This window comes from Castor canadensis, chromosome 4 (genome assembly GCF_047511655.1).
Source record: "Castor canadensis chromosome 4, mCasCan1.hap1v2, whole genome shotgun sequence".
Taxonomy (NCBI): Eukaryota; Metazoa; Chordata; class Mammalia; order Rodentia; family Castoridae; genus Castor; species Castor canadensis.
Window position 1 is genome coordinate 96,124,472 of NC_133389.1, and position 25,705 is coordinate 96,150,176.

The following is a 25,705-nucleotide window of genomic DNA, read 5'->3' on the forward strand; positions in this document are numbered from 1 at the left end:
GACTTTCTGTATTACTTTCTAGTTTCTGTAATTAGGAGTGAAAAAAGTAAAATGAAAGAAACACAATCTGCGGAGGTACTTAAAAATTCCTCTACATCAGTCGCTCAGAGGAATGACACTATGCTTTCATCTCCTCTAATCCTGTTTTAAAACAAGGGCAGAGTGACCAGGTTGTCCCCCAGCCAGAATAATCCTCATATCATTTAGATTCCAGCCGAGTTATTTTCAAAAGCTCTTCTTTTTCTTCCTTTGAAGAAAATATTTCTTATGACGAGTAGGAATCTTCACATTCAGAGGGAGATTATCTAACTGAAACTCTGTGGTCATACAGCAGATCTTTTGCTTGCTGATGAGAAATAAACCAATCTGTTTCAGAATTATATGAAAGTCTTCAACAATATTTCCAAGAATCTCTCCGAGTGTACCCTAACAAGTTGCATCAGATTCATTTGTAAAGATTTTTGAGGCATCAGAATTTGATTTTTAAATTTGAAAAGGAAACAGCAGTGTTGGGAAGATTAAGGTATAGATTTCTAGCAGGGATGCATCCAAGGAGCAGGGGAGTTGAAGGCCTGCAAAGGAACGCACAATCTAAAAAAGTGTCACTTGACATGAGGAAGGAGGGGTAGGAACTGTTTTCAGACCCTAAATCAGTATAGTATCTTTAGTGCCAACTTCAAGAGTGTAGGTTTTCAGAGTGTCTGGATTCCTAGTCTATCTCTGTCAATTACTTATGGAAGCAGGCAAAAATACCACCTCTCTGCTTTTTTCTTTATGTATTAAACAAGAGGTAATGATAGCTCCTACCTCACAGAATTGTGTGCAATTACGAAGAATAAATGCAAAACTTGTTTTAGCTGAATCATGCACATTGAAAACTCTCAATTACATTTTATCTCAGATAATTATTATTCTTGTTAATTCACATTCAACAAATAGTGATGACTTATTCTGTGATTGTATTTACAAAAGCATTGTAATAGTTTACACAAATGTTCTGAATCTGTGTTAAATTATTTACTTTTATCTCTTTAATATTTAAGATTGAAATCAAAATTGAATTGATTTTTATGGTAGTGGTAGGGCAAACCTATAATTTTCCATCAACTTTACCCTGAAACTTGACATTCTCAGACTTTAAAGGATGAGTTCTCTTGCCTTCTTTAATTTCTAAGCATGTTTAATACCACCTTTTAAAAAGAAAGAATACAAAAACTGCAACAGATAGGAAAATAAAAAAGTAAACTTATTATCTGCCAATCCATCTGCTTGTAGAAATGAAATGTTTGGTACATTTTTGAGCTCCTTCAAAAAGTATTTACACTCGTGGCTTCCCATTCTATAATACAAGGGAAAGAAAAATATTCAATCATAATGTCACACTCCAATCCTTCACTGGAGTTATAGATTTTATTTTTTTAATTTACAAAATAAGGTGTCTAATACAGTACTTCTCCTTCTGCTCACAGAAAAGAGGCCAGACCTCACAATATCGGCATATTGCTTATATAAATTGATGTTAGTTATATATATATATGTGTATATAAACTGATCATCTAGTGTTAAGTAAAGTTTTAAGAAATATGGTATTGCATTTACTGTGTATTTATATTCTTGATATATAAAAGCATACCTCTGATTTCTTTATTGCTAAATCCATTGCTTTCTTCTCAATCACTGTCTTCTTCAATTTTTCTCCAGAATTTTAGAATTTGCTACAATTACAAGTTATATCTTCACTTGACCTCTAAGACACTAGCATCATTGATTTCCCTATCTTTTCTCTGACTGCTTTCTTACAATTGGAAAATATGTTCATATTTTCTTTTTCTATCTTTCAAAAAATGTTTTCCCAAACATCTTTCTGGTGATATTATCCAATTTTATTGCTCTAATAATTATCTATCTCAATGGTTCTGTTGCAGTTTTCTGGCTCTCTGCTCTTTCTTCTAAACTTTAGACATTCATTTTCATTCCATTGTGTGTTTTCACATGTGAATATTTCTGGCAGCTCAGTGGTTCATAACCTACTCTCCAGATTATTTTTCATAATCCTTGCTCCCAGTGCCATGCATATTTTCACTAGACTATAGCTTTTCCCAGTGCCATATGTACTCCATATTCAAATTTCACCCTGTATGTTAGTTAGCAAAGTGTCTTGCCAGAGATGTACTTTGATGGTTAGCTTTATGTATGTGCTTAATTTGGTTAGGGAATACCCCTATGGCTGGTGAACCATCATTTCTGTGTCTGTCTCTGAGGGTGTGTCTTGAAGAGATTAGCACTGGAATCAGTAGACTGAGTAAAGAATATCCACCCTTTCTAATATTGGTGGGCATCAGTCAATCTATTGAGGGCCCAAATTGAACAAAAATGGGAGGAATTTCAAACTATCTGTATTGATCTGGGATGATCATCTTCTGCTTCTGGACATTGGAGATTCTGGTTCTTGGGCCTACAGGCTCCAAGAAAGCAATGGAATTCCTTCCTCTACTGAGCCTTTGCTTAGGCCATTGGTCTTGGACTGTGAGTTCTAACATTGGATTCCTTACTTCTCAGAGAATTGGATTTTTTACTGAATTACCCTGGATTTCCTGATTCTCCAGGATGCACACAGTATATAAAGAGGCTTCTTAGGTCCCATAACATTATGCCAACTCCCATAATAAGTCTCCTCATATATCTGTGTATATATACGTGTGTGTGTGTGTGTGTGTGTGTGTGTGTCCTATTAGCTATTTTTCTCTGGATGATCATCCCAATACATAATATAGTAAATAGAGCTTAATTTTAATTATAGTATTTCTGCTTATGGGTGAATACAAACTAGGTGCAGGATAAAGTGTCCTGGCAAATATTCATACTAAAAGTAAATTAATATTAAACCCTTATAATCTAACTTGATAACTAATAATAGCTAACATTAAATAGCTAAGATCTCTAAACATCTTAATAAATAATAAATATTTTTGAGAAATATACATTGGCAAAATTAAACATTGTATTGCTTAGAAGAAAAGTGAAAATTTTCTGGAATCTCATAAGATTCTTTAAATTTCACTTATATTCCAAGCTCCTTCCATAGCAAAATCATAGTCTAAGTAAAAATGACTGATTACAAAATATTTCATGGCTAAGATTTAAAGGATGTAAGTAATTTGGTATGATAGCTAAATAATTTGTTTTGGGTATCAAATTATTATAATTCTGGAATAAATGTTATTTGATATTTAAATTGTGTGGCATTAGAAAATGTTAATTTCTTTTCCGCATTATATTCTATAAACTGTAGCAAGCAGTGCCAAACATGTCACAATGCCTGCCATGCAGCAAATGTCGACAATTGATAGTTCTTTAGCAGCAGTAGAATTGATGTTATTTTTAGACAAATTATCAGTAAAAACATTATCTAAACTAGACTTGGTATGTATCTTTGCTAAAAAGCTCTGTATAGAATCCTAATGGTCATTTTCCCAATATTTATTCTTTTTGACATAATATGCCCCAAAAGAATAGGCAATCCATATATATTAACTCAAAACAATGCATTTTAAATATACAATGGCAATAGGATTTTTCTATCATATACATAAGTAACTACATGAATATTATTATGACTATCATTAGTCCCTGTAAGATGGGCATTGAATTGTATAAATTATCTCTAGATAAATGACCTATCAACAATGTGTCACCTTTAGTTAAATGGTCCTAGTCAGCTACTTCTCGGAGATGGGCAAGTAATAGGAAGTGTGTTAGAGCACTGATTTTGGGATAATCTGGTTTCTCAGTTTTAGCCCTATTATTAATCCACCAGTATATATTTGAAAATTCCACAATATAAATATCATACAGTAATTAAAATTAAATAATATATCCAAAGCATTTACCATAGCCACTGGTATTTATCAAGTATTCAAAATAAAACAATCACTATAACAAATGTAGTAATAGGTGTATTTATAAAATTTTCAATGTTTTATATTGTGTTCAATAAAATAATAATGTTAGAGTAAAATTTTCTAGTAGCTCTTACTTAGGTAACTTATCAGTCAATATCAATCTCATTTCCTCAATAGCAATATATTTTCATTAAAATATTGTAAATATTTTAATATTTAATAACTCACTGTAATACTAGTGAGTGCCCTTTCTTAAATGATAGATTAGATAAACTGATTATGTTTATTAGACAAATGCTGCTCAACTGCATGATTAAATCAATATTAAATGACTTAATGTAGGCAAAATAACCTCTCTGCTCAACATTGGAAAAATGAATTATGTTTTTTTCTGTGAATACACAGTGCTTGAAAATGTGTGGTTGATTGCTACAAAAGGATGCTAGCAAAAGTAATTCTATCTCAACTTCCTCTGAGGTATTGAGTGCTTTTCTATGAGGTGGATGCATGCTACTGAATAGTATCAATCTGCTCTTTTTTTTCCCCCACTATTGTTATGCTGGGTGGGGGTACATTAATAAAGTTTCTTACAATATATCAACTATATCATACATGAATTCACTCCTTCTAACACTTCCCTTTATCCCCTCCTCTCAGGATTCACAACAGTTATCATTATTGCAATTACATGCATGTGTAACTCAGTTTTTTGCATAGCATTCAGTCTCCTACCTCCTTTCCCGCTACCTGCCTCCTCCTTCTGGTGTCAACACCCACCCACCCCCGCAGGACCTGTTCTGCTCCCTTGTTCTCTGATTTTGCAGAAAAGAAAAGATATAAAGAAAAACATGACAGTTTTGTTTGTTTGCTACCTTTATCTCAGTCTGGTCTTTTTAGCAAGTTTTTGAATTCATACTTATTTCTCTTTGTGACCATACTTTTTACCCTATTTAACTTGGTACTAGTTTGAGTCAGTCTCATGGTCTTAATTTTTTGTCCCTGCTTATCATGTTTTATACCTCACTAATTTCATCTGTATATAGTTATTATTTAATTCAATTAGTCTGATAAACATGTTGAGTATTAGAATTAGTAGTGCCTAGGTAAACTTAAACTTCAAAATATGCTTACAAATATTTGCTTTTAATATTTTTCTATGAAAATACTATGTAAATGTGACATATTTCTTACAACATCCTTACTACTTGGACAACAGCCACCTTCTTGCCCCTTTACACAGAATAGAAATAATAAACTGAGTGACAATGCCCCACAGCATCATTTAATTAGTTACAAAATCACAATCAGAAAGCCAGTCTCCTGATTTCTTGTCCCCAAGACTGCTTTCATTTATGAAACATATTTTGACTTCAGACAGATTACTGAGATTTAAGTGAAAAAATGTCCAGGTATTTTAGAAATCACTAGTCTTTTTGATAAGAATATTTGACATTTTACTTTTCCACTTAATATAATGTTTTCTTGCACTAAAAGTGAATGCCCATTTATAAATAATTTTGGTATGTTGACTATAGCTGTCAAGTTGTCTTAAGTATTAGAAATTTCAGAGAACGATTCAGTACAGCCTGACAAAGAAAAGGAAGAATTGTGGGCTTTATCTTAGTTTCCTTAAAGGTACACCTTAATATATTCTGACATGTTTCAAATTATAGATCACAATCTATTTATACTTTTAGAAAGTTCATTTTCAGCCTGCATTGTAGAAATGAGACAAAAGCATTTTTGCCTTTTCTATGAATAGAAGTAAGCTAACTCAAGCTTTATGACATTAGCCTAGAGACACACAAGACTGAGTAATTTAGCATTGCTCCTTCCACACTGTCGAAATGAACCAGTAACTGATGCAGGAAGCCAATAGTAGAATTAGGGATTATCTTATTATCATTCTTTCAGTTTTGTTGTGAGGACTCAGGACAGATCTGGCACTAAGTTAAGCAATCACTATGTATTATCATGATCCTGACAGTAATAATTATGGCTATTTCAATTTTCTTTTTCTGTTTCTTTCTTTGTTTCTCTTTCTTTCTTTCTTCCTTTCTCTTTTTCTTTCTTTCATTTCTCTCCTTCCTTACTCTTTCCCCCCTCCTTGTCTCCCTCCCTCCCTCCTTCTTTCCATCCCTCCTTCTCCTTCTCTGCCTTTCTCTCTTCTCTCTCTTCTGTTACTTTCATACTGCAGATCTGGCATTTATTAGGCAAGCACTCCACTATTTACTACCTGAGCAATGCCCCAATCATTTTTTTGCTTTAGTTTATTTTTCAGATAGGGTCTTGCTTTTTCCTGGAGCCAGCCTCTTACCTCCACCTCTTGTGTAACTGGGAATACAAGCAGGTGCCACCATGTCAAACCCCTTACTTAAATTCATTAGTATTGTTATTATTATTATTATTATTTGGAAGATGCAGAAATGTAGAGAAGGATTTATTCCTAATGAAGATATTTCACATAGCCAGTTTTTTCACTCTTAGTTGCAGGCTATATAGCAGCATTTTACATTGTCCTCTTTATTTTTAAAGTACAATGTGGAGGAAAACGTGCTGAACGTGGCAACTAGAGAGAGGAAGCAGAAAGCATGCTCCCTAAAGTAAAATCTTGGAAGGATGCTGGAGAAACACCTTCCAGAAAAAACCAATGAAAAGAGGCAGAACTCTGACTCCTCCAACACCTCCACACCACCAGCCCACACATAGCATCCCCACTCCATATTAAATGGAGAAACCAGGAGGGCTCCCACACCTCCAGATGCCAACTCCTACTGGCTCAAGAGAAGCAGACAACCAGGTGAGCTAAGCAGCATGCAGTACTCCCATAGATAACCCTGGGCCAGATCAGCATAGCCCCCTGAAAGACTGATCCCCACTCAGGGAAAAAAGAGAAAGAAAACAAACTTAATATTAAACAACAACAACAAAAAAAGACACGTAGCAAAGAGGGTGGGGCACCCTGAGTGCCAAAGGAGGGGAGGGGCAATCCCTCACAGAACAAGCTGGCCAGAGAAGGCAGGAGTGGCGCACCCGCCCAGCAACCTTGGAGTGGGAAAGCTTGTAAAAGTGGTGACTCCACTAGAGAGGGAGGAAGGGACACTTCCCACGTGAACTGTAAATAAACAAACCGGCGGGAGAAGGCGGGTGTAGCGCCACCTCCCCCAGTGTGCTTGGAGAGGGGAAAGCTTGTAACAGTGGCATTGTGCCCAGGAAAACTCTAAGTAAACAAAGCCTGCTGGACTAGGTGAGTGTTAAGCTCACTCCTGAGATCTGCATAAATAAAGCCTCCAGCAACAGCTGACTGACAGTGAGCAGGTGAGCCACAGCCTCAGATAGCCATTCACAGAACTGTCTCCAGACCCTTTTTTTTTTCTTTTTTCCTTTTCTCTTCGTTTGATGAGACAACAACTGAATTACAACCTCATGCTGAAAGATTTACTGAAACTGTACTGCATTTGAACTTTGGATATTTTGTTGTGTTTTTTTGTTTATTTTGTTTTTTTGGTTTTTTTCCCTTTTGATGAGACAATGGCAGAACTACTTCTGAGACACCATCTCCAGAATTGGAGGCTGAGGGACTAACACCAAAATTATTAAGACTGAAACTTTATTGCATTTGAACTTGGGGAGTTTTTTTAATCCTCTCCCTGTCTCTCTAATGCCTGTTTTGCTTACTGTTGATTAGTACACTATCTCTCTCTGTTTATTTCTTTGACACTGGTTTTTGTTTGTTTGTTTGTTTTCTTTTTTCACTTGTTTGTATGTTTGTTTTTCCCCTTTTCTTTACCTTCTTTGCTTTCCCTCTCCTCTCACCCTTCCATTCTAGATATCACCATTGTTATTATTACAAGCTAGAAAATACTTACTTACACACACTACAGGGACAATACCTACAGCATTGTTCTTTTGACTGAGTATTGCCTTGGCTATACATGGCCTCTTATGTTTCCATATAAAATTAATGGTACATTTTTCAATCTCTTTGATGAATGTTGTTGGGATTTTGATGGGAATTGCTTTAAGCATTACTTTTGAGAGTATAGACATTTTACTATGTTTATTCTACCAACACATGAGCACTTTCTATAGTCTTCCTCAATCTCTTTCTTCAGAAGTTTATAGTTTTCCTTGTAGAGGTCTTTCACATCCTTTGTTAAGTTTATACCTAGGTATTTGATTCCCTCTAAAATCAGGAACCAGACAAGGATGCCCACTATCTCCACTCTTATTCAACATAGTACTGGAATTCCTAGCCAGAGCAATTAGGCAAGAAGAAGGAATAAAAGGAATACAAATAGGTAAAGAATCTGTCAAAATACCCCTATTTGCAGATGATATGATCCTATACCTTAAAGACCCAAAAAACTCTACTCAGAAGCTTCTAGACATCATCAATAGCTATAGCAAGGTAGCAGGATATAAAATCAACATAGAAAAATCATTAGCATTTCTATACACTAACAATGAGCAAACAGAAAAAGAATGTATGAAAACAATTGGTACTGGCACAAAAACAGACATGAAGACAGTGGAACAGAATAGAGGACCCAGATATAAAGCCACACAACTATAGCCAACTTATTTTTGACAAAGGGGCTAAAAATATACGATGGAGAAAAGACAGCCTCTTCAACAAAAACTGCTGGGAAAACTGGTTAGCAGTCTGCAAAAAACTAGAACTAGATCCATGTTTATCACCCTATACCAATATTAAATCAAAATGGATCAAGGATCTTAATATCAGACCCCAAACTCTAAAGTTGGTACAGGAAAGAGTAGGAAATACTTTGGAACTAATAGGTATAGGCAAGATCTTTCTCAATGGAACCCCAGCAGCTCAGCAACTAAGAGATAGCATAGATAAATGGGACCTCATAAAACTAAAAAGCTTCTGTTTATCAAAAGAAATGGTCTCTAAACTGAGAAGAACACCACAGAGTGGGAGAAAATATTTGCCAGCTATACATCAGACAAAGGACTGATAACCAGAATATATAGGGAACTCAAAAAACTAAATTCTCCGCAAATTAATGAACCAATAAAGAAATGGGCAAGTGAACTAAACTGAACTTTCTCAAAAGAAGAAATTCAAATGGCCAAAAAACACATGAAAAAATGCTCACCATCCCTAGCAATAAGGGAAATGCAAATTAAAACCACACTAAGATTCCACCTCACCCCACTAGAGTAGCCATCATTAGCAACACCACTAACAACGGTGTTAGCAAAGACGCAGGGCTAAAAGAACCCTCTTACAATGCTGGTGGGAATGCAAACTAGTAAAACCACTCTGGAAAAAAATTTGGAGACTTCTTAAAAATCTAAACATAGATCTACCATATGATCCAGCAATATCACTCTTGGGGATATACCCAAAAGAATGTGACACAGGTTACTCCAGAAGCACCTGCACACCCATGTTTATTGCAGCACTATTCACAATAGCCAACTTATGGAAACAGCCAAGATGCCCCACTACTGAAGAATGGATCAAGAAAATGTGGTATTTATACACAATGGAATTTTATGCAGACATGAAGAAGAATGAATGTTATCATTCACAGTTAAATGGATGGAACTACAGAACATCATTCTGAGTGAGGTTAGCCTGGCCCAAAAGACCAAAAATCACATGTTCTCCTTCATATGTGGACATTAGATCAAGGGCAAACACAACAAGGGGATTGGACTTTGATCACATGATAAAGTGAGAACATACAAGGAAGGTATGAGGATAGGTAAAACACCCAAAAAACTAGATAGCTTTTGTTTTCCTCAATGCAGAGAAACTAAAGCAGATACTTTAAAGCAACTGAGGCCAATAGGAATAGGGGACCAGGAACTAGAGAAAAGGTTAGTTCAAGAAGAATTGACTTAGAAGGTAACACAAATGCACAGGAAATTAATGTGAGTCAACTCCCTGTATAGCTATCCTTATCTTAACTAGCAAAAGCCCTTGGTCCTTCCTATTATTGCTTATACTCTCTTTTCAACAAAATCAGAGATAAGGGCAAAATAGTTTCTGCCTGTTAGTGAGGGGTTTGGGGGTTAAGGGAGGGGGCTGGGGGAAAGGGGGAGAAATGACCCAAACATTGTATGCACGTATGAATATAATAAAAATAGAAATAAATAAATAAATAAAGTACAATGTGGATATTTTTCTATAGTATGCAATAGTCTATAACACTATATGTAGTTATAGAATATTAATCTTTCAGATATGTTCCATATTACATATGAACTATTTTGAATTTGAGTTTTTATTCTCAATTTTATACTATGAATAAGACTATTGAACATATTCACTTCTAAATTTTGCATTTTTATTAAATTATTAGAAGAACCTTAGGAGATATTTCTAAATATGACACTAATTTAGACAAAGGATATTAATACATTTCCAAACTCTTATTGAAATTTTCCAAAATTGCTATTCGCAAATTTTGTGTTATTAAGGTTTTCTTCTGGAACTGACTTTACAATGTTGGTTTCACAAATGCAGTAATATTACTGGACATGGGTTCCACACTAAGAGGAGAATGTGCAAGAGAAGAATAGGGAAAAGAAAGGAAAACTAAAACTTGAATGTGGTTGAATATCCTGTGGGGTGGGCAGAGGTGGCCAAAATAATGTATACACATGTAAGCAAGTGTGAAAATGATAAAAATAAAAATGAAATGTTGGTTTCATCCATACATAACTGGATTCCTCCACTTTTTGATTCTTAAAGTCCTTTGTATCTATATGTGTGAAATTTATGCTTTTTTCTGTTTTCTTTTCATGTTTTTTTCTACCTGACTTGTCAATTATAAATTCCAATCTCATTTATTTGTTAAACTATATTACTTCTTTGTGTTTTCAATGTTAACATCACTAGTTGTTCTCTTGTATTCTTAAAATCACAGGGGGAGCAAAAAATACAGCTTTCCGTACCTCCTGACTATAATTAATATCTATGTTAGGGGTACTAGGACACTAGGCTTAATTTAAATCAAAAACTGTCCTCATTTAAATAAAAAGTGAAGTAAAATATTATTAGTCTAAAAGGTTAACATTTATCAAGATATAATTAGTTGATTATGCACTTTACAAACTAGGTACATATGTGAGTTGAAAGCCTTCCATACATAAATTTTCTCATCAGTACTATGATAACTTGAAGATGTCTAAAAGTTCCTAACAACTTGCTTTTAAGCAAATCTACCACCTGATTTGGGCCAGTGGCCTAAACAGAAAGTTCTTAAGTGATTAATCAGGACAATTCTTTCCATCTACTCATTTCCTACTACAAAGACCTCTTTCATTACAGAGCAAAGATACTGATAGTTTTTTTTTTTTCCTCACAACAGGGACCTCTTTCATGCTCCTGCTTCATTTATAGGAATAAAACTTCACTGACAAAGTTCACAGATGTAGCAGCACAAAGGGTCACAAGAGCTTGTTTACTTTCTGTTGTATTTACTTAAATTAACCAACTCAAATATGTTGCAAGACCTACTATACACAATCACAGTATCAACTCTTAACCTAGCCAGTTCTTCTTTTGGATATTTTCGAACTTCACAAAGTAAATTCTGCCTTCTCTGCATAGCTCCAGAACTTTGGGAATGGGAGTATTTGGGTTTATTGCCCCATATTTACAAATCCTCTTGCTCTATTCCTCTAAATAAACTGTGTAGGAAACCTTGATTCACTTTGACATGAACATTAAAGTCTGTTTAAATAACAGACCTATAAAAGTAAAGAAAATACCAAACAGCATGAATATACCTTAGCTAATGAATATTCATGAAAAAACATTAATTGCAAATATGTCTGCTAATTGCATAAATGTCTTAATGATGCATAAAGGCTTTCATAAATCATTTTGTATTTTCAATAATAGAGTAATTGACTAATTCTACTCTTTACTCTGATTCCATTAATTTTCTCATAGAAAATTTTAATTTTAAATACATTTAAAGAATATATTTAACAAATCTTCCTTTGAATAATTTATAGATATGAATTACATGCATCCTTATTGATGTAATCATTGTGAGCACATTTCACTTTGTATTATTTTTTAAGAATATAGCTCATGCATTTTATTTTTAGTGTTCATTGAAAAAAATGAGAAAAACTCATTCTTACATGCAAAATTTTAATTATGTCTCTCAGATGTGTGCTTTTAATTAACTGGTGACATTTCTTTTGTTCAATTATTATTGTTCTATACAACTGTCATAAACTTATAAATTTTAATTAAGACTGCCCCAAACCTAGTTATGTAGTGTCCACAGAGGAATTTGCCAAAGGGCTAAACTGTAAGTAAACCAACAATGAATAAATCCATGAAATGCCCACTGGGATTTGTTTAACAAATTAACGTTTGTGTGGATATAATGAGGTTCTACGGTCTATAATACCAAACAAGGTTTTTATAAAACTACAATTTTAAAAGTGAAAAATGCTTCATAAATGACTTAATTGGATATCATATTGTTATTACTAGATTCTATAAGGCAAGAAACTACATGACCATATCTCAGTTTGAATTCATATGAGAATTAGTGTATTATTGCTAATCTAAGATGTAATTTTTCCAGAACATATCACCTACAGTAATCAAGGTCTAATAATTTGGGTTCATAAAGTTGATATATTACATATTATAAGAATGCAGCTGGATCTGGATGGATGATTTGAACATAAAATTAAAACCTGTGTTGTACCTATATATAATTCAGGATGCAAAACACTGTAACAAATTCAATCCCATTGAATCCATCAAGGTTGAATAGATAACCATAGTATGGAATGTCAAATAGTTTAATTGGCCTAACTATTTCTAAAAATAAACATAAAAAATCCAGCTATAACTCAATGATCTTAATTATCCTATTGTGAAAATTACTGCCAATTAGATAATTAAATCTCCAAATAAGTAATTTAGCAAAAAATGCTTCTTTACTGAACGAAATGGTACCTGTTCTACTAAACAATCATATACCCCTTTGTTGAACTCATATTCTCATTTGCACATTCAATATGGGACCCAGTACCATAATTTCTCCTAGAGTAATAGAATATACACTACTGTATGTACTAGTATCCCTTAAGCAATATTTTAAAGTACCAAACTTTTACTGTTAGAATGAAAATCAAAAACAGCTTGATTTCTCTGAACTTTGTTGAAAATTCTTCTTCATATGACTTTTTCAGTTGACATTATGCTAAATACTTCAAAGAATACCATGAGCAATAGAGGCTGTGAGAACTCCTAGTAAGATATAAATTTACTATGTAGGGGATGTGAAGAACATATAGATTGATTTTCCACTTGACTAACTAAGTTTGCATTTGTGGTAGTAAAATTAAATGTGCATAGATTGCACTTTAATAGTTGCATAATGTTCATTGCACTGAATATTGAAATTTGCAAATTAGATTTTCATTATGCATTGAGGTTATTTTTTCTCGTGGGAACATATTTTAAATTTAATGGCAGTCAGTAGGAGAATATGTTCAGTGTTCACTTATATTACAGAGAGAACAATTTGCAAACATAGCTATTGCATAAATTAATAATAATATAAAGTATATCCTAACATGTAGCAAGCATATTATGTAATACATTATTCAATGCCTACAGATGATTTGCAACTTTAGATGGGACAGAATGCTGTCAGATGCTCTGGTATATTTTATTCACATTTAAAATGACCCCAACTTTCAGTATCTGTTCATTTTGATTTTTAGAAAACTATATTTGTGCCTTAAATACCACAGATGTTGGAGTTAAACATGTAGACACTGGAAAACTTGCAGTATTAACTGAGCTAGGGTCAAAATATCTATAAGCACTGAACTTGGCACATGGTACACTCAACACATAGCTCATTAATATTGTTGAATTTTTTCACCTCAACTTTGATACACTGAATTTAGAACAAATGCCATTGTGTTGAATTAATCATTAAGCTTAATCTATTCTTTAAGATATCAGAGATTATGTTTGTAATATTAAGTATTTTTCTTTTTATTCCACATACAATGAAAAATAAAGGTGATTTGAATATATAAATATTCTCAGATATTTACCCAGAATTGATGGTGTGCAAGTTCCTCCATTTTGACAGTAGTTACTACAGTGGTTGACTTCACATCTTTCTCCTGAATAACTTGGCCAACAGTGACACCTCAAATCACCCTTCTCATTTAAAATGCATCTCCCTCCATTTTCACAAGTCAGTTTGCAGGAATCATCTGATTATAAAAAAAATTATAGATTAATATATCAATCAGGAATGAGTGAATAAAATTCATCCAAATAGACAAAATATTTAAATATTAGAATTGTATTTTTCCTAAAATAACTAACTCTAAGCACAAAATTTAAAGAAAAATTAAACACTAGCTGAAAAGAGAGGGATAGCTCTTGTTCAATGGTGAATGGAAATATTAAAAAGCCGTTTTCCTTTATACTTAAAGTGTTTTTAACCATTTCTTATATTTGTTAAATACTGAATAATAAAATCAATTAAAGCTCTCTAAAGTAAGAAAGTTCACAATGTTGAAATTTTCTTTTTATGAGCAGACACTGACTATACTATGAGTAGTTAATATTAAATCAAAATGAAATATCTAAGATATATTTATAGCATATATGTCTATTATTTATACTATAGAGGAGTGTTTAAATGAAAAGATCCTCTTTGATGTCAGTCTATATTAGTTACACAAAAATATCTCAAGGTTGAAGTCATTTTATTTGGTACAAAATAATGGCAGAACAATGTCAAAAATATTTCCATCTGTAACATTTGTTCTAAATATTTAGCCACAATCTGTCCACTTAATGACATTTGGTTGAGAACAAGAAATGTTCATTTTGGGGAATAGCAAAATCACCTTTCACAATAAGGGTAACATATTCTATGATAAAGATTAGTCTGGAAACATCTGTCAAGTTATTTTGCTATGCACATTGACATGGCTTTGACTCATTAGAAATACTTCATTACTTTGAGCAAAATACAATGTCTGATAGGACAAAAACAATTGATAATAAAAGCATTCTATTTTAGAATATGACATATTCTAAAGTGGTATCTATTTATACAGTAAACTTAAGTGAAATCAATAGGGCCTAAATTTCATATTTTAGATACTTTGGCCCTTTCTTGACAGAAACTTGACAATAACACTGCAATTATTACAATAATATCAAAAAGGTTTAGTTGTTAAGATTCAGATTAGAATTACTAAATTTGTATATATAACATGAAGGAATCACTTAAGGGGTAATATGTATGAACTATCATATATATGATAATGGTATAATAAGACCTATATTTAGGTTCTAGTTCTGGCCTTCACTACACATACAAACTAACTTATCTGAGCCTCAGTTACTTCACTATAAAATGGCATTAATAGCACTGGATATGGTGACCCACAACTGTTATTCCAGCACTTGGGAGGCTGAGGCAAGAGGATATGAGTTTGAGGCCAATCTGGGTTATAGAGTGAGACACTGCCATATACAAAACAAACAATAAAAACTATGACTTATCTCACGCTTGTTGAGAAAATTAAAGAAAAATTTGAAGAAAATTAAGTATAAGACTTTGTAAGCATTAAGTACCCAAGTTGTACAATACACACATACACACAAATGAGAGCTTGACCTCAAGATAGTCTAAATATCTAACATATCTACACTAGTATGAAGATGGAGAGCTGAGTGTTCGGTCCCTAAGAAGTAATCCTAAATTTCAGCAGTCAATTGAGTCACTTATTTTGGTAAATAAAACAAGTAACATCTCTCAGCAGCATTTCATGATCGTGTACAAGGTACACATTTGAGTAGAGCTCAAAAGGAAAAGCAGTTTTGAAGGTCAGAAGGTGAGCAGTGGGGGAACCGAATTAAAGTCACTGTGCCTGGACCATGATTAGAGAGTGTGTAGGATGGAATTACAAGAGCTAAGCATCTTTGAAGAAAAGGTAAGTGGAGAATTAGAGAAGGTCATTGGATTTTGGACTCTCTCTCCAACATAACGTAAAGATTTGAAGCTTGGGAATGAAGGCACTGGCAGGTGTTAAACTGAAAGCAGGGAGACAATTAGAACTGTGTTAAATTATCATGGCAAAGTAAAATGATGGCCTAAAATATAACAATGGGGTAAATAAATATAGAATTATTTTTAGGGTAATTATTGAGTAAAAATCACATCGGTGATATATAAGTAGAATAAGAGAAAATTAAAGTGATTCTTTAGTCTGTGACTAAGATAATTATATGGGAACATGAGGATAACAGAAAATAAAGGAGTGATTTTACTTTATTTATTTAATTAGAGATGCTTCTCTGCAAATGCATGTTGGAATCGCCAACAAAATATTAACGGGTGAGATTTTATAGGAACATCTGGAGTGGAAATCTGCTTGCTCAGGTTAAGACTTGCCAAAACTCATTCAACAAAATTTATCCTAACAGGAGCTTTGATTGTAAACAACAAAGATAAACATTTAACCCATTATGAACATAGTTAGGATTATTATGGGGAGACTAATTTCCACCTCTAGATGTTATATGTTAATCTAACAGATATTCAAAATGTGTACATGTTGGTGCATGTCATTTCTAGTACACATCACATCAGGCACCAGAAATTTCAAAATATGATGCTGCCTGATGAAATGGGAGTTCAGTTACATTTTTTTGGAAAACTTACAGTAATAGATCTATGCTGAAAATAGAAGTCTGCTTTTGTCAATAACTAAAACACCTTTAGAAGCCAAGCTCCAGCAATTACAATCAACCATAAGAAAGAGCAATGAACACTTCCCCCAAGAGTGAGCAATATCTGAATTTCAAATTTCTTACATGAAGATTAAAAATACTCAGTGTGCTTAACATTTAACAATAGCAGCTAGAGAATGTCACTTAATTATAAAGAGTAAAAAATTTGGCTCAATCAAATGTTAGTGTGAGGAAACATTAACTGGAATTTATCTACACCTATCAAGAATTCTGAAATCCACTTATTTATGTTCCTAATTGAAGTTCTTTAAACTGTTTGTCACAAAGGGTAGATGTGTAGAGAACACCTTGAATATGGCAGCATATTGCTGTCCAAAACACCAATCATGAGTCACTCTTAGTTCTCTATCAAGACCTTCCTGGCCACCTACAATGGCACTTTTTACATCCTATATTTAACTGAAATAACTGGGTGTGTTTATGCCTTGTTTCTATATCTTTTCAGACAATATTTTCTGTCTCAGTGTCCTCTGTCCTCAAACTCACGTAATCTAAATCCAATATGTCTTTGTACATCTTATTTGAAAGTCATATCCTATAGGAAATTCAAACTAATCTTCTAATTGGATAACCATCTGAATCCTTATAATGGTCTTAAGACAGCTGTGACTGGCATAACTATGCAAATAAATATCATTCATTGGTGTTCATATGATTCATCATTTCATCTTTTAAACCTCTTTAGCTTTCCATATACAGTGCTTAAAGAATGTATATTAAAAGATAAAATTATGAGTTTCTGAAGACAAAAGTCTTCGAACTGATTATGTAACCCTCAGCAGAGAACAAACAGAAAACAATAGTGGGGCCAAAATGTTGACTGAAGGTGAGGACAATGTTCAGGTGAAGAGTTCATTTTCACACATGGAAATATAATGAGGAGGTAACCTTGCTATGAAGACTACAATGTTTGTATTTCAGTGGAAAATGGTGTTAATGCGATCCACAAAAGATTTTGGATCACAGTGGTTTTTGAAACGTTAAGTTTAACAAGTATGAATTCTCTTTTCTCTTAATAGTAATTTTCCCATTATGATTAATGTCCTAGTTGTGAGAGAATTTATTGTCAATCTAACAGGATATTCGAGAGAAGACATCTTTACTTGTCTCTTCATACTGTTTTATGTTATTGTGTTTACTATTTATCTTAGAATCTGAAATGATATTTCAAATTTTTATTGTTTTTATTGCTCATTCCAAACGTGAAGTTTTAAAACACAAATCACATGTATTAATCCTTTGTTTCTAAATAAATATTATGCTTTGCTCATAAATCCTCAAATAAGAAAAATTATTGTTATTAGTACCACCAGTGACATACATTATGAATCAAATTCTACACAAAAGAAACTGAGACTTAGTTTCTAAACTAATCTTTGGTTTCCAAATTAATATTTAGCACACAGGAGGTATTTAAAATAAATTTTTTTAATGAATAAATGGATTTGGGTATTGTGTTTAAACCCACAGCAGAATGTCATCTCAAAAATATTATCTCTAATGCAAGAGGTATAAAAAATGTTTTTAGATTCTATGGGTAACTTTAAAATTCTCAGTTTAGTAAGCCCATGATACGTGTTCAATACTGCTTTGTAAACAAAGGTAGAATGAGTTGGTAGGAAGTCTAATGCAGAGAGAACAATTTACAGAAGCAGTCAAGAACCATTAATAGAAGGCAGCTAAATTAATGATGGAGCAGGTAATTCTGCTCAATTTCAATAGTTTTGAAAAGATATCACAAGAGTTAATTGATTACTTACAGAATAATGCAGAATACATACCTAATAGGATGTCATCATTGCAGGTTCCATTAATTAAATATTTTCCTTCTGGACAGACACATGTACCCCCAGAAGGATTCAGCAAGCAGAGAAATTCACATTCTAAATCCAAGCAAGGATTGGGTACTGATGAAAACAAAATTAAAGAAAACAAAGCTATAAGGATAGTTACAATAAATTTTGAAACCATAAAATTCATTAACGTGAAATGACTGAGCAATGTTAGAAACAAATCACATCAATGTTGACTGAGAGTGTCTCATTTCAATGTTAGCATTCTTCTTCACAGGTAAAGAGAAATTACTACCCAACACCCACCATTAACAAGAAATTTGCTCTAATTATGCTTTCCAAAAGGGAGAAGAAATTATTCAAATCTATTCTTTTGTCTCTACGACTAATTCCTTTTTGGCATGAGAATTGTTCTTAGAGTCTGAAGTGCAATTTAGGGCTGTGTTTAAAAGTGAATCCAACTGAAGTCCTGTGGGATCTGAGCCTCATTGCAGATCTTCAAACAAAAACAATTCCCTACACTCTGATATGTACAAAGGCTTACAATGCATAAATGTCAGTCGGTTCAAAACACAAACTTTTAAAAAGTTTTTAAGATAGTTTCCTTTCCATCAAGTAGCAGTTTGTATGCACATGTAAAATGCATACAATACTTACTTTTGTATACATTTCTATATAATCAGCATTATTTGTAGCCACAGTTGACTCATGGCCTTCCCTAGAGATTATTTCATTACGATGAAATAGAACTGGTAAGCAGACAGCTGAATTGATATCTGTGAAAGTGGCTTTCTATAAGAACCGTTGCTTGAACACCTACTATATTTAGAGCAAAGATTAACTAATTTTTTTAACTAATTGTGAATCTGGCAATATTTGATTATGAATCAGATACAGCTAGAATTTGAGATATGTCCATACATATCAGATTATTAGTAAAAAGCAGCAAGACTTTCAATAGAATTTTAGGAAATTATGTTTTGTTTTAATCTGTTCCCAAAATTGATTTGGATAAATACCAATTGTTATTGTTCTGGGTAATTGCACCAAACAAGATAAAATGTTTTTAGTTGCTATAAAGAATAACTATAAATACATGTTTCACAATTTCTTAGGGAGAACTGATACATAAAGATATTTTGTTAGCTTCTCGACACTATTTTACTTTGTTCTCCAATGTGTTCAAAACATATTTTTTCAACATAATTACCTCAAAGATTTATTTACCTACTCTTTTCTAGGGAAAAGAGTAACAATAATAATAAATCCTTCCCAACAACACAAAGAAAATACAACTCTTGGGAAGAATTCTCCTTAAATATTTTTAAGGCTGGAATGTTAGGCTAGAAACTTGATTATCAGTAAATGGCTATTGATGAATTTCCAATCAAATACTTTCATTAATAATTTTAGAAAAACAAAATGATACACATTTTTGGCGACAAAGTCAATGTTGACTGTAAGAAACACAGTCAATTGCTGAAAATGTTCAGCAATATCAGAAGTTATATCAGAAGTATAAACATGTCTGTATCTTCAGTTTGAAAAGTCTGGTGATATCAAAATTAAACTTAACTAACTTATTGGGGTAAGGTATTGAAATACTTAAGGTATTTAAAAATATATTCTTTTCAGATGTATAGAAAAGATCATTCACCATATAGACAACTTTATGAAATATACTTACAGTCCAGTTGTTTATATCGGTGAGATATCAAAACCCCTTTTGTTTTATCAACATCTAAAGCTAAGTACTCAACTGAGCCATATCCAAATTTTTGTACTTTAAATACACCATTTTTAGGTCCTGCTCCATATACATAATCTTCAAAGATATCAATCCTATGTGGATGTAGTAAACCTGGAATATTAAAAAACTGGAATTATAAACATTCTAAAGTGCATACTCCGACTTAAAAAATATTTAAGTTTATCCAAGATAATGCAGAAATTCTTATTACTGTTCAGTAAAATGTTCAGATTTGGAAAATATTTTTAATATTAGTTGTGAAGCTGTTAGAATTAATTTCTTGGCAGTAGAGATGTGAGAGATGCTAAAAATGTCACTCAGAACATTAAAAAAAACATTTCTATTGTCACTTTAATCATCTTTGTGATCACCAAGCATATTCTGGGAGTAATTATATGCAGAATATTCCTCTCTGTTACATAGTTGGCAAACAAAAGAAAAACTGCACAAGGCCTAGCCTCATAGTTAGCAAAAAAAGAAGAAAAAAAAATCCTGACAGTTCATGAAACTTGGTTAGTGTTCTTGATGAAATTGTTAATTTATTCTTTATCATTTATACATTTATTCATATGTGTATATACACTGTTTGGGCCACCACTCACCCCTGCACCCCTTCTCCCTCCACCCCTCTCTCTTTCAGACAGAATCTGTTCTGCAATCTTCTCCAATTTTGTTAACGAGAAAACGTAAGAGTTAATAAGAAAGACATAGCGTTTTTGCTAGTTTGAGATAAAGAGAGCTATACAGAGAGATTCCTAGTATTGTTTCCATGCTTATGTGTATTACAACCCACATTGGTTCATCTCTACCAGATCTCTTCATCATTTCCTAGTCCCCTTCCCATAGTGATCTCTGCCAGTTTAAGATTACTTCATTCGCTCCTCTACAGTGGGGATATTAAACACTTTCAAGTTTTAGGCTTCCTTCCCATTCCCTATTCCTCCTGTATGTGTTCTCTACTTAGTGTGTGACCCATGTCAAATAATATTACTGCATTTGTATAAGCAGCATATGAGGGAGAACATACGGTTAGAGATGTGGCTCAAGAGATACAACACCTGCTTTGCAAGTGCAAAACCCTGAGTTCAAATCCCAGTCTCACCAAAAAAAAAAAAAAAAAAGATGAAATTGAAAATTTAAATCAATCATGAATGACTAGTTCATCATCATGCTGAGTTCCAGGTTGGTAGAGTCTGGGTGGCAAGACTGCATCTCAGAAAAGAAACAAAAATTGACATTATTGTCTGTTTCAAAAACAGGATGAAGAAAACAAACTGGCAACCACATGAAAAATTTGACTAAAAACAAGAGTGACCACCAAGTGGGAATTATTTTAATACTATTCTATCAAAACAAAAATTCATTGAAATTTTGGTGCCGAAATTTGCAACAAGAAAAATGACAGTTATATTTTATTAATGATCTAAAGATTTTAAATAACAAAGTAACTTTTTGTATAATTTTTCTTCCATATTTATTGAAATAGTAAAATATATATTTCAACTAAAACAGATTAACTTCTTCATAATAAATTATAGGAATTTCTATATGCATGTATGTATATATATAATGTACATGTATATTCAATATATAATCATAAACATCAATCCTATGTTGACATAGTAAACATGGAATTTTTTTAAAGTGGTGCTTTAAAAGTTGCAATATATATACTCAGACATAAATAAAAACTTAAGTTTAGCTAAATATCATTTAGAAAACCTTATTGCTGTTCTTAAAATAATGCCTTCATATTTGGAATGCACGTTAATTTTAGCTATGGAGTTTCTGTACCATTCTATCTAGGGTCATCCACACAAAAGTCACTGTGCCTTTAGGAAAATGCACAATGAAAATTCCATTGAATCTTTTTTTAAAATTTATATTTTAGTTAAAACAACAGGAAGTAAAGCTGTATTAGATACATAAAACAAGCCAATGTGAAAACTTCCTTTATATTATGAAGAATTTGTGGTAAATAAGGGAAGGGGCTGGAGAAGAGAAGAAAGGAAAGACAAAAGAAGAATTGAGTTTCAGCAAACAGAACTGGCACAGCCAGTCAAGGAAAATCTGAGGCACAAAAGGGAGACAGAAGGTGAGAGTAAAAAGTAGGAGACAAAGAAGCAATAAAAATGGGTACAATAACCCAAGAACACGAGTAGACTCTGATGTCACTGGGGATAGAATTAAATTGTCATTTTTCATACCCTGATTTTCACTGGGCTGATAGTATTCTTTCTACTAATAACTGTTAGTATGATGTGTTACTGCACACACTAACTCATTTTCTGCTTGCCAGAAAATGGTAATCTTGACTTCTTCGTGTGTCCTGCTCAGAACAGAATAAATACAGAAGCAACAGAAAGAAATAACTTTCTGAATTTGGGCAGCAATGACTCACGTTTACCCACATCAAGAAGTTTTCCTGCCCTGGCTTCTTCATTATTCTAGTGGGATTGCAGATTTTAATCAATATAAGAGGTCAATGTTGAAAGGAGAATTTAAGGAAATCAAGAGTACAAAGCTTACACACTTATATTTATGTGTTATGATTTAATACTCTCAAAAACAATTAAAAACAAAACCAGAAACACTTCACTAACCTTGTTTACTGCTGACAGAGACTACTGAATCAGAGCCATCATACAGAACACTGCCAATAACAGACAGCTCAAAGTCAGCCCAGTATATGCGCTCACTAAAATGATCCACAGCCAGACCTGGAAAATCAACATACACAGACAAATAACAGAAAGCAATTTGGTTTTGTTTCTTAACTGTGATTTGTGTTTTTCTTTGAATACCATAGACATTACTTGTTGTACATCATGTTACTACAGAAATAAGAAAAATTGAAATTCCTTCATTCTTATTGCAAATATATGTGTTCGGATTACAGAACATTTATTTAATAAGGTATAAGATAATATTTGCATAGAAAATGAAAAGTTAAATGTCCTTCTTTTCTATACTTACTGGGTTCTTAATTATGGCTGTTCTCTAACAGAATTTTACATAATGTTTTAATTTTTATCTTTATAATAAATTTAGATAATTGACATGACACTTATTCAATTTAATTTGGTATAATTAGTTATATTTTTATACTCTTCATGAAACTATAATTCCCAGAATATAAAAGGTTCATGGATTTGGGATTTGGCCCACAGTGTTTGAGATACCTGTATGCATAGTAAAGTTTAAAGTGCCAAGAGATTGATGGTTATGTTGGGAAAGAATGAATAGTAAAGTCTTTAATTTAGGTTCTAGCAATACTTGAATTTTTCAGTCTAATAATTAATTTGCTATGAGACTGCTCATCTTCATTTTCATGGTAGGTTTCTACCAGAAATTAACAATAACTAAAATAACATGTGGTAAAAATTATGTTTTTCTACTCTATATTTTTTGCTTTGGTTTTATAAATCTGATTGGAGTCCAGCCAGTATATTCTTGGAAAAATATTATTAACACATAGAATACCTTAATAATTAGTAAAGTTCTTTTAATATAAAAGAGTAAGATCTATGACATAAGAATTCTATCATAAACCTTGACCAATGTAGAGATTTACTTTGTCCTATATAGCTTTTAGATATACAAATTACATAGTTTGAAAGTACAATGCACTATACATGTACTTTGTAGATGAGTGCTTCAGAGCTTTCCCAATTAGAACATTCAATAATGTCAAGGCAGTGGAATAAAAAACATTTTTTTGAGTTTGTGCTTCATCCATATTCTTTCGCAGATGGACCAAGACTTATTCGGAATGGGAAAAAAATATATAGTGAAAGTAATTAGTAAACAACTCTTCAGTTAATTATATAGATCTATCCCAAATCTAATCAAGCTAAATGTAAATATTGCTCCTTAAGTAAAATATAGAGATGCACTTTGTCCAACTTATCCCTGAAAAATTACTTAACAATTAAAGCAAGTGGTCTATGCACCATTTGTTTCTGCTCAACAATTATTTGCTATTTGGACTCATTTTTGGAGTTATAATTTTGCTTCTTCATGTATAATTATAAGTAACATGAGCTGTAAAATGATCCAATTTCTTTCTCCTGCCATTATAGTTCAAAGTAGTTATTTAAGAAAAATAGAAAACATTTTTTTTCCTCTGTGAATGCAATATAATAAAGAAGTAGATAAAATAAAAGCCTCTACCCAATAAAATTAGTTTTATACTTAAAAGTACTAAATTCTCTAATCATGAAAAAGAATAAAAAATAAGTGTGTGATCCACACACACTTTGTTTCTCAAATTCAAGAGAAATAGAAGATTATCAAAAGTATCATATAGTAGGTTATTGATCTAGCCTTGGCCCAAATATACTCATCCTTATCAGCTCTTGTCACATAGTGTGCTATTGGAGAGAATTAAATCTAGCTGAGAAATTATTTAGCAAACTTTTTAGATGAGTGAGGTTTATATTACAAAAAAATCCACAAATCAATAGTTATGATTTTTCCTTAAGCCCTTTAATAAAAACAGTAGACTTTTAAATTAAAAAGTTAATAAAAGAATCAACTAACTTTTCATGTTATAGTAATGAAAGTCTAGTTTATAGGAAAGAACAAGTTTATATATATATATATATATATATATATATATATATATATATATATATCTTTAAAATATCATATCTCCTTTAAGAACCAATAATAAAATGAAAAAAATCATTCTCAAGAAAGACTTTTCTGAACTGGCAATTACAAATATATGGAATCAAGTTAGTAGGAGCACAGAAAATTTAAAATAAAATGCTATTCTTGCTTTAATAAAGCATAACAATCACAATTTGATAGAAGATACAGACATAAGCTCAGCAAAATTAATGACTCGTGATAATGGCACTAGTCATGTACTCATTTTCTTATTACTCTATCTCCCATGGGACCAACACTACACTTATATTTCTATATTTTTAAGTATTAATTTTTGAACTCTGCAACCTTCAAATATCTTCTAGTTGTTTCCATTATTGACCAAAAAGAGAAAAATGAAATGTAGAAAACAAAAGTATTATGAGAAATGACCATAGCAGCAGTACCAGTATAATATTCAAGAGAGATGACTAAGAGAGATTAATAAATTTAAAGCAGTGTGTTTTAAGAGATAGAATAAAGGATTAGACATATTCTGTTTTGAGGAGACATTAATATTTGTAGCTTAGCAACAACCAGCAAGCATGTGCTACTATATTCTTGATTTAAAAAAGATAGTGTGAGGGGTTCAAGTAATTAAAAATATTCACTATGATATCAAATTTATTTTCAAAAATTCTTTAAAGTATTTTTAAGATAGGTTGTCCCCATAAACTCTCAGATTCTAAATTATATTAAAGTTATTTTTCTACACATGCACACAGAAACTTATTTATCATGCACACACACATGAATGGCAGGTTTAGTAAAAAATGCATCAATAAATAGCAAAAGA

The 25,705-nt window shown here is 32.4% G+C and overlaps 1 protein-coding gene across 5 annotated transcripts in view; it reads right to left on the reverse strand.

Annotated features, from left to right (window-relative positions):
- Lrp1b (LDL receptor related protein 1B) overlaps nt 1-25,705 on the reverse strand; it is a 1,877,349-nt gene that overhangs the window by 64,100 nt on the left and 1,787,544 nt on the right. For all 5 annotated transcript variants that reach the window (XM_074070662.1, XM_074070660.1, XM_074070663.1 and 2 more), the window contains 4 exons: nt 22,860-22,976; nt 20,194-20,367; nt 18,495-18,620; nt 13,989-14,153 (listed from right to left, as the gene is read on the reverse strand). In XM_074070662.1, the coding sequence (XP_073926763.1) occupies nt 13,989-14,153; nt 18,495-18,620; nt 20,194-20,367; nt 22,860-22,976 (582 nt within the window). The remainder of the gene's footprint in view (nt 1-13,988; nt 14,154-18,494; nt 18,621-20,193; nt 20,368-22,859; nt 22,977-25,705) is intronic.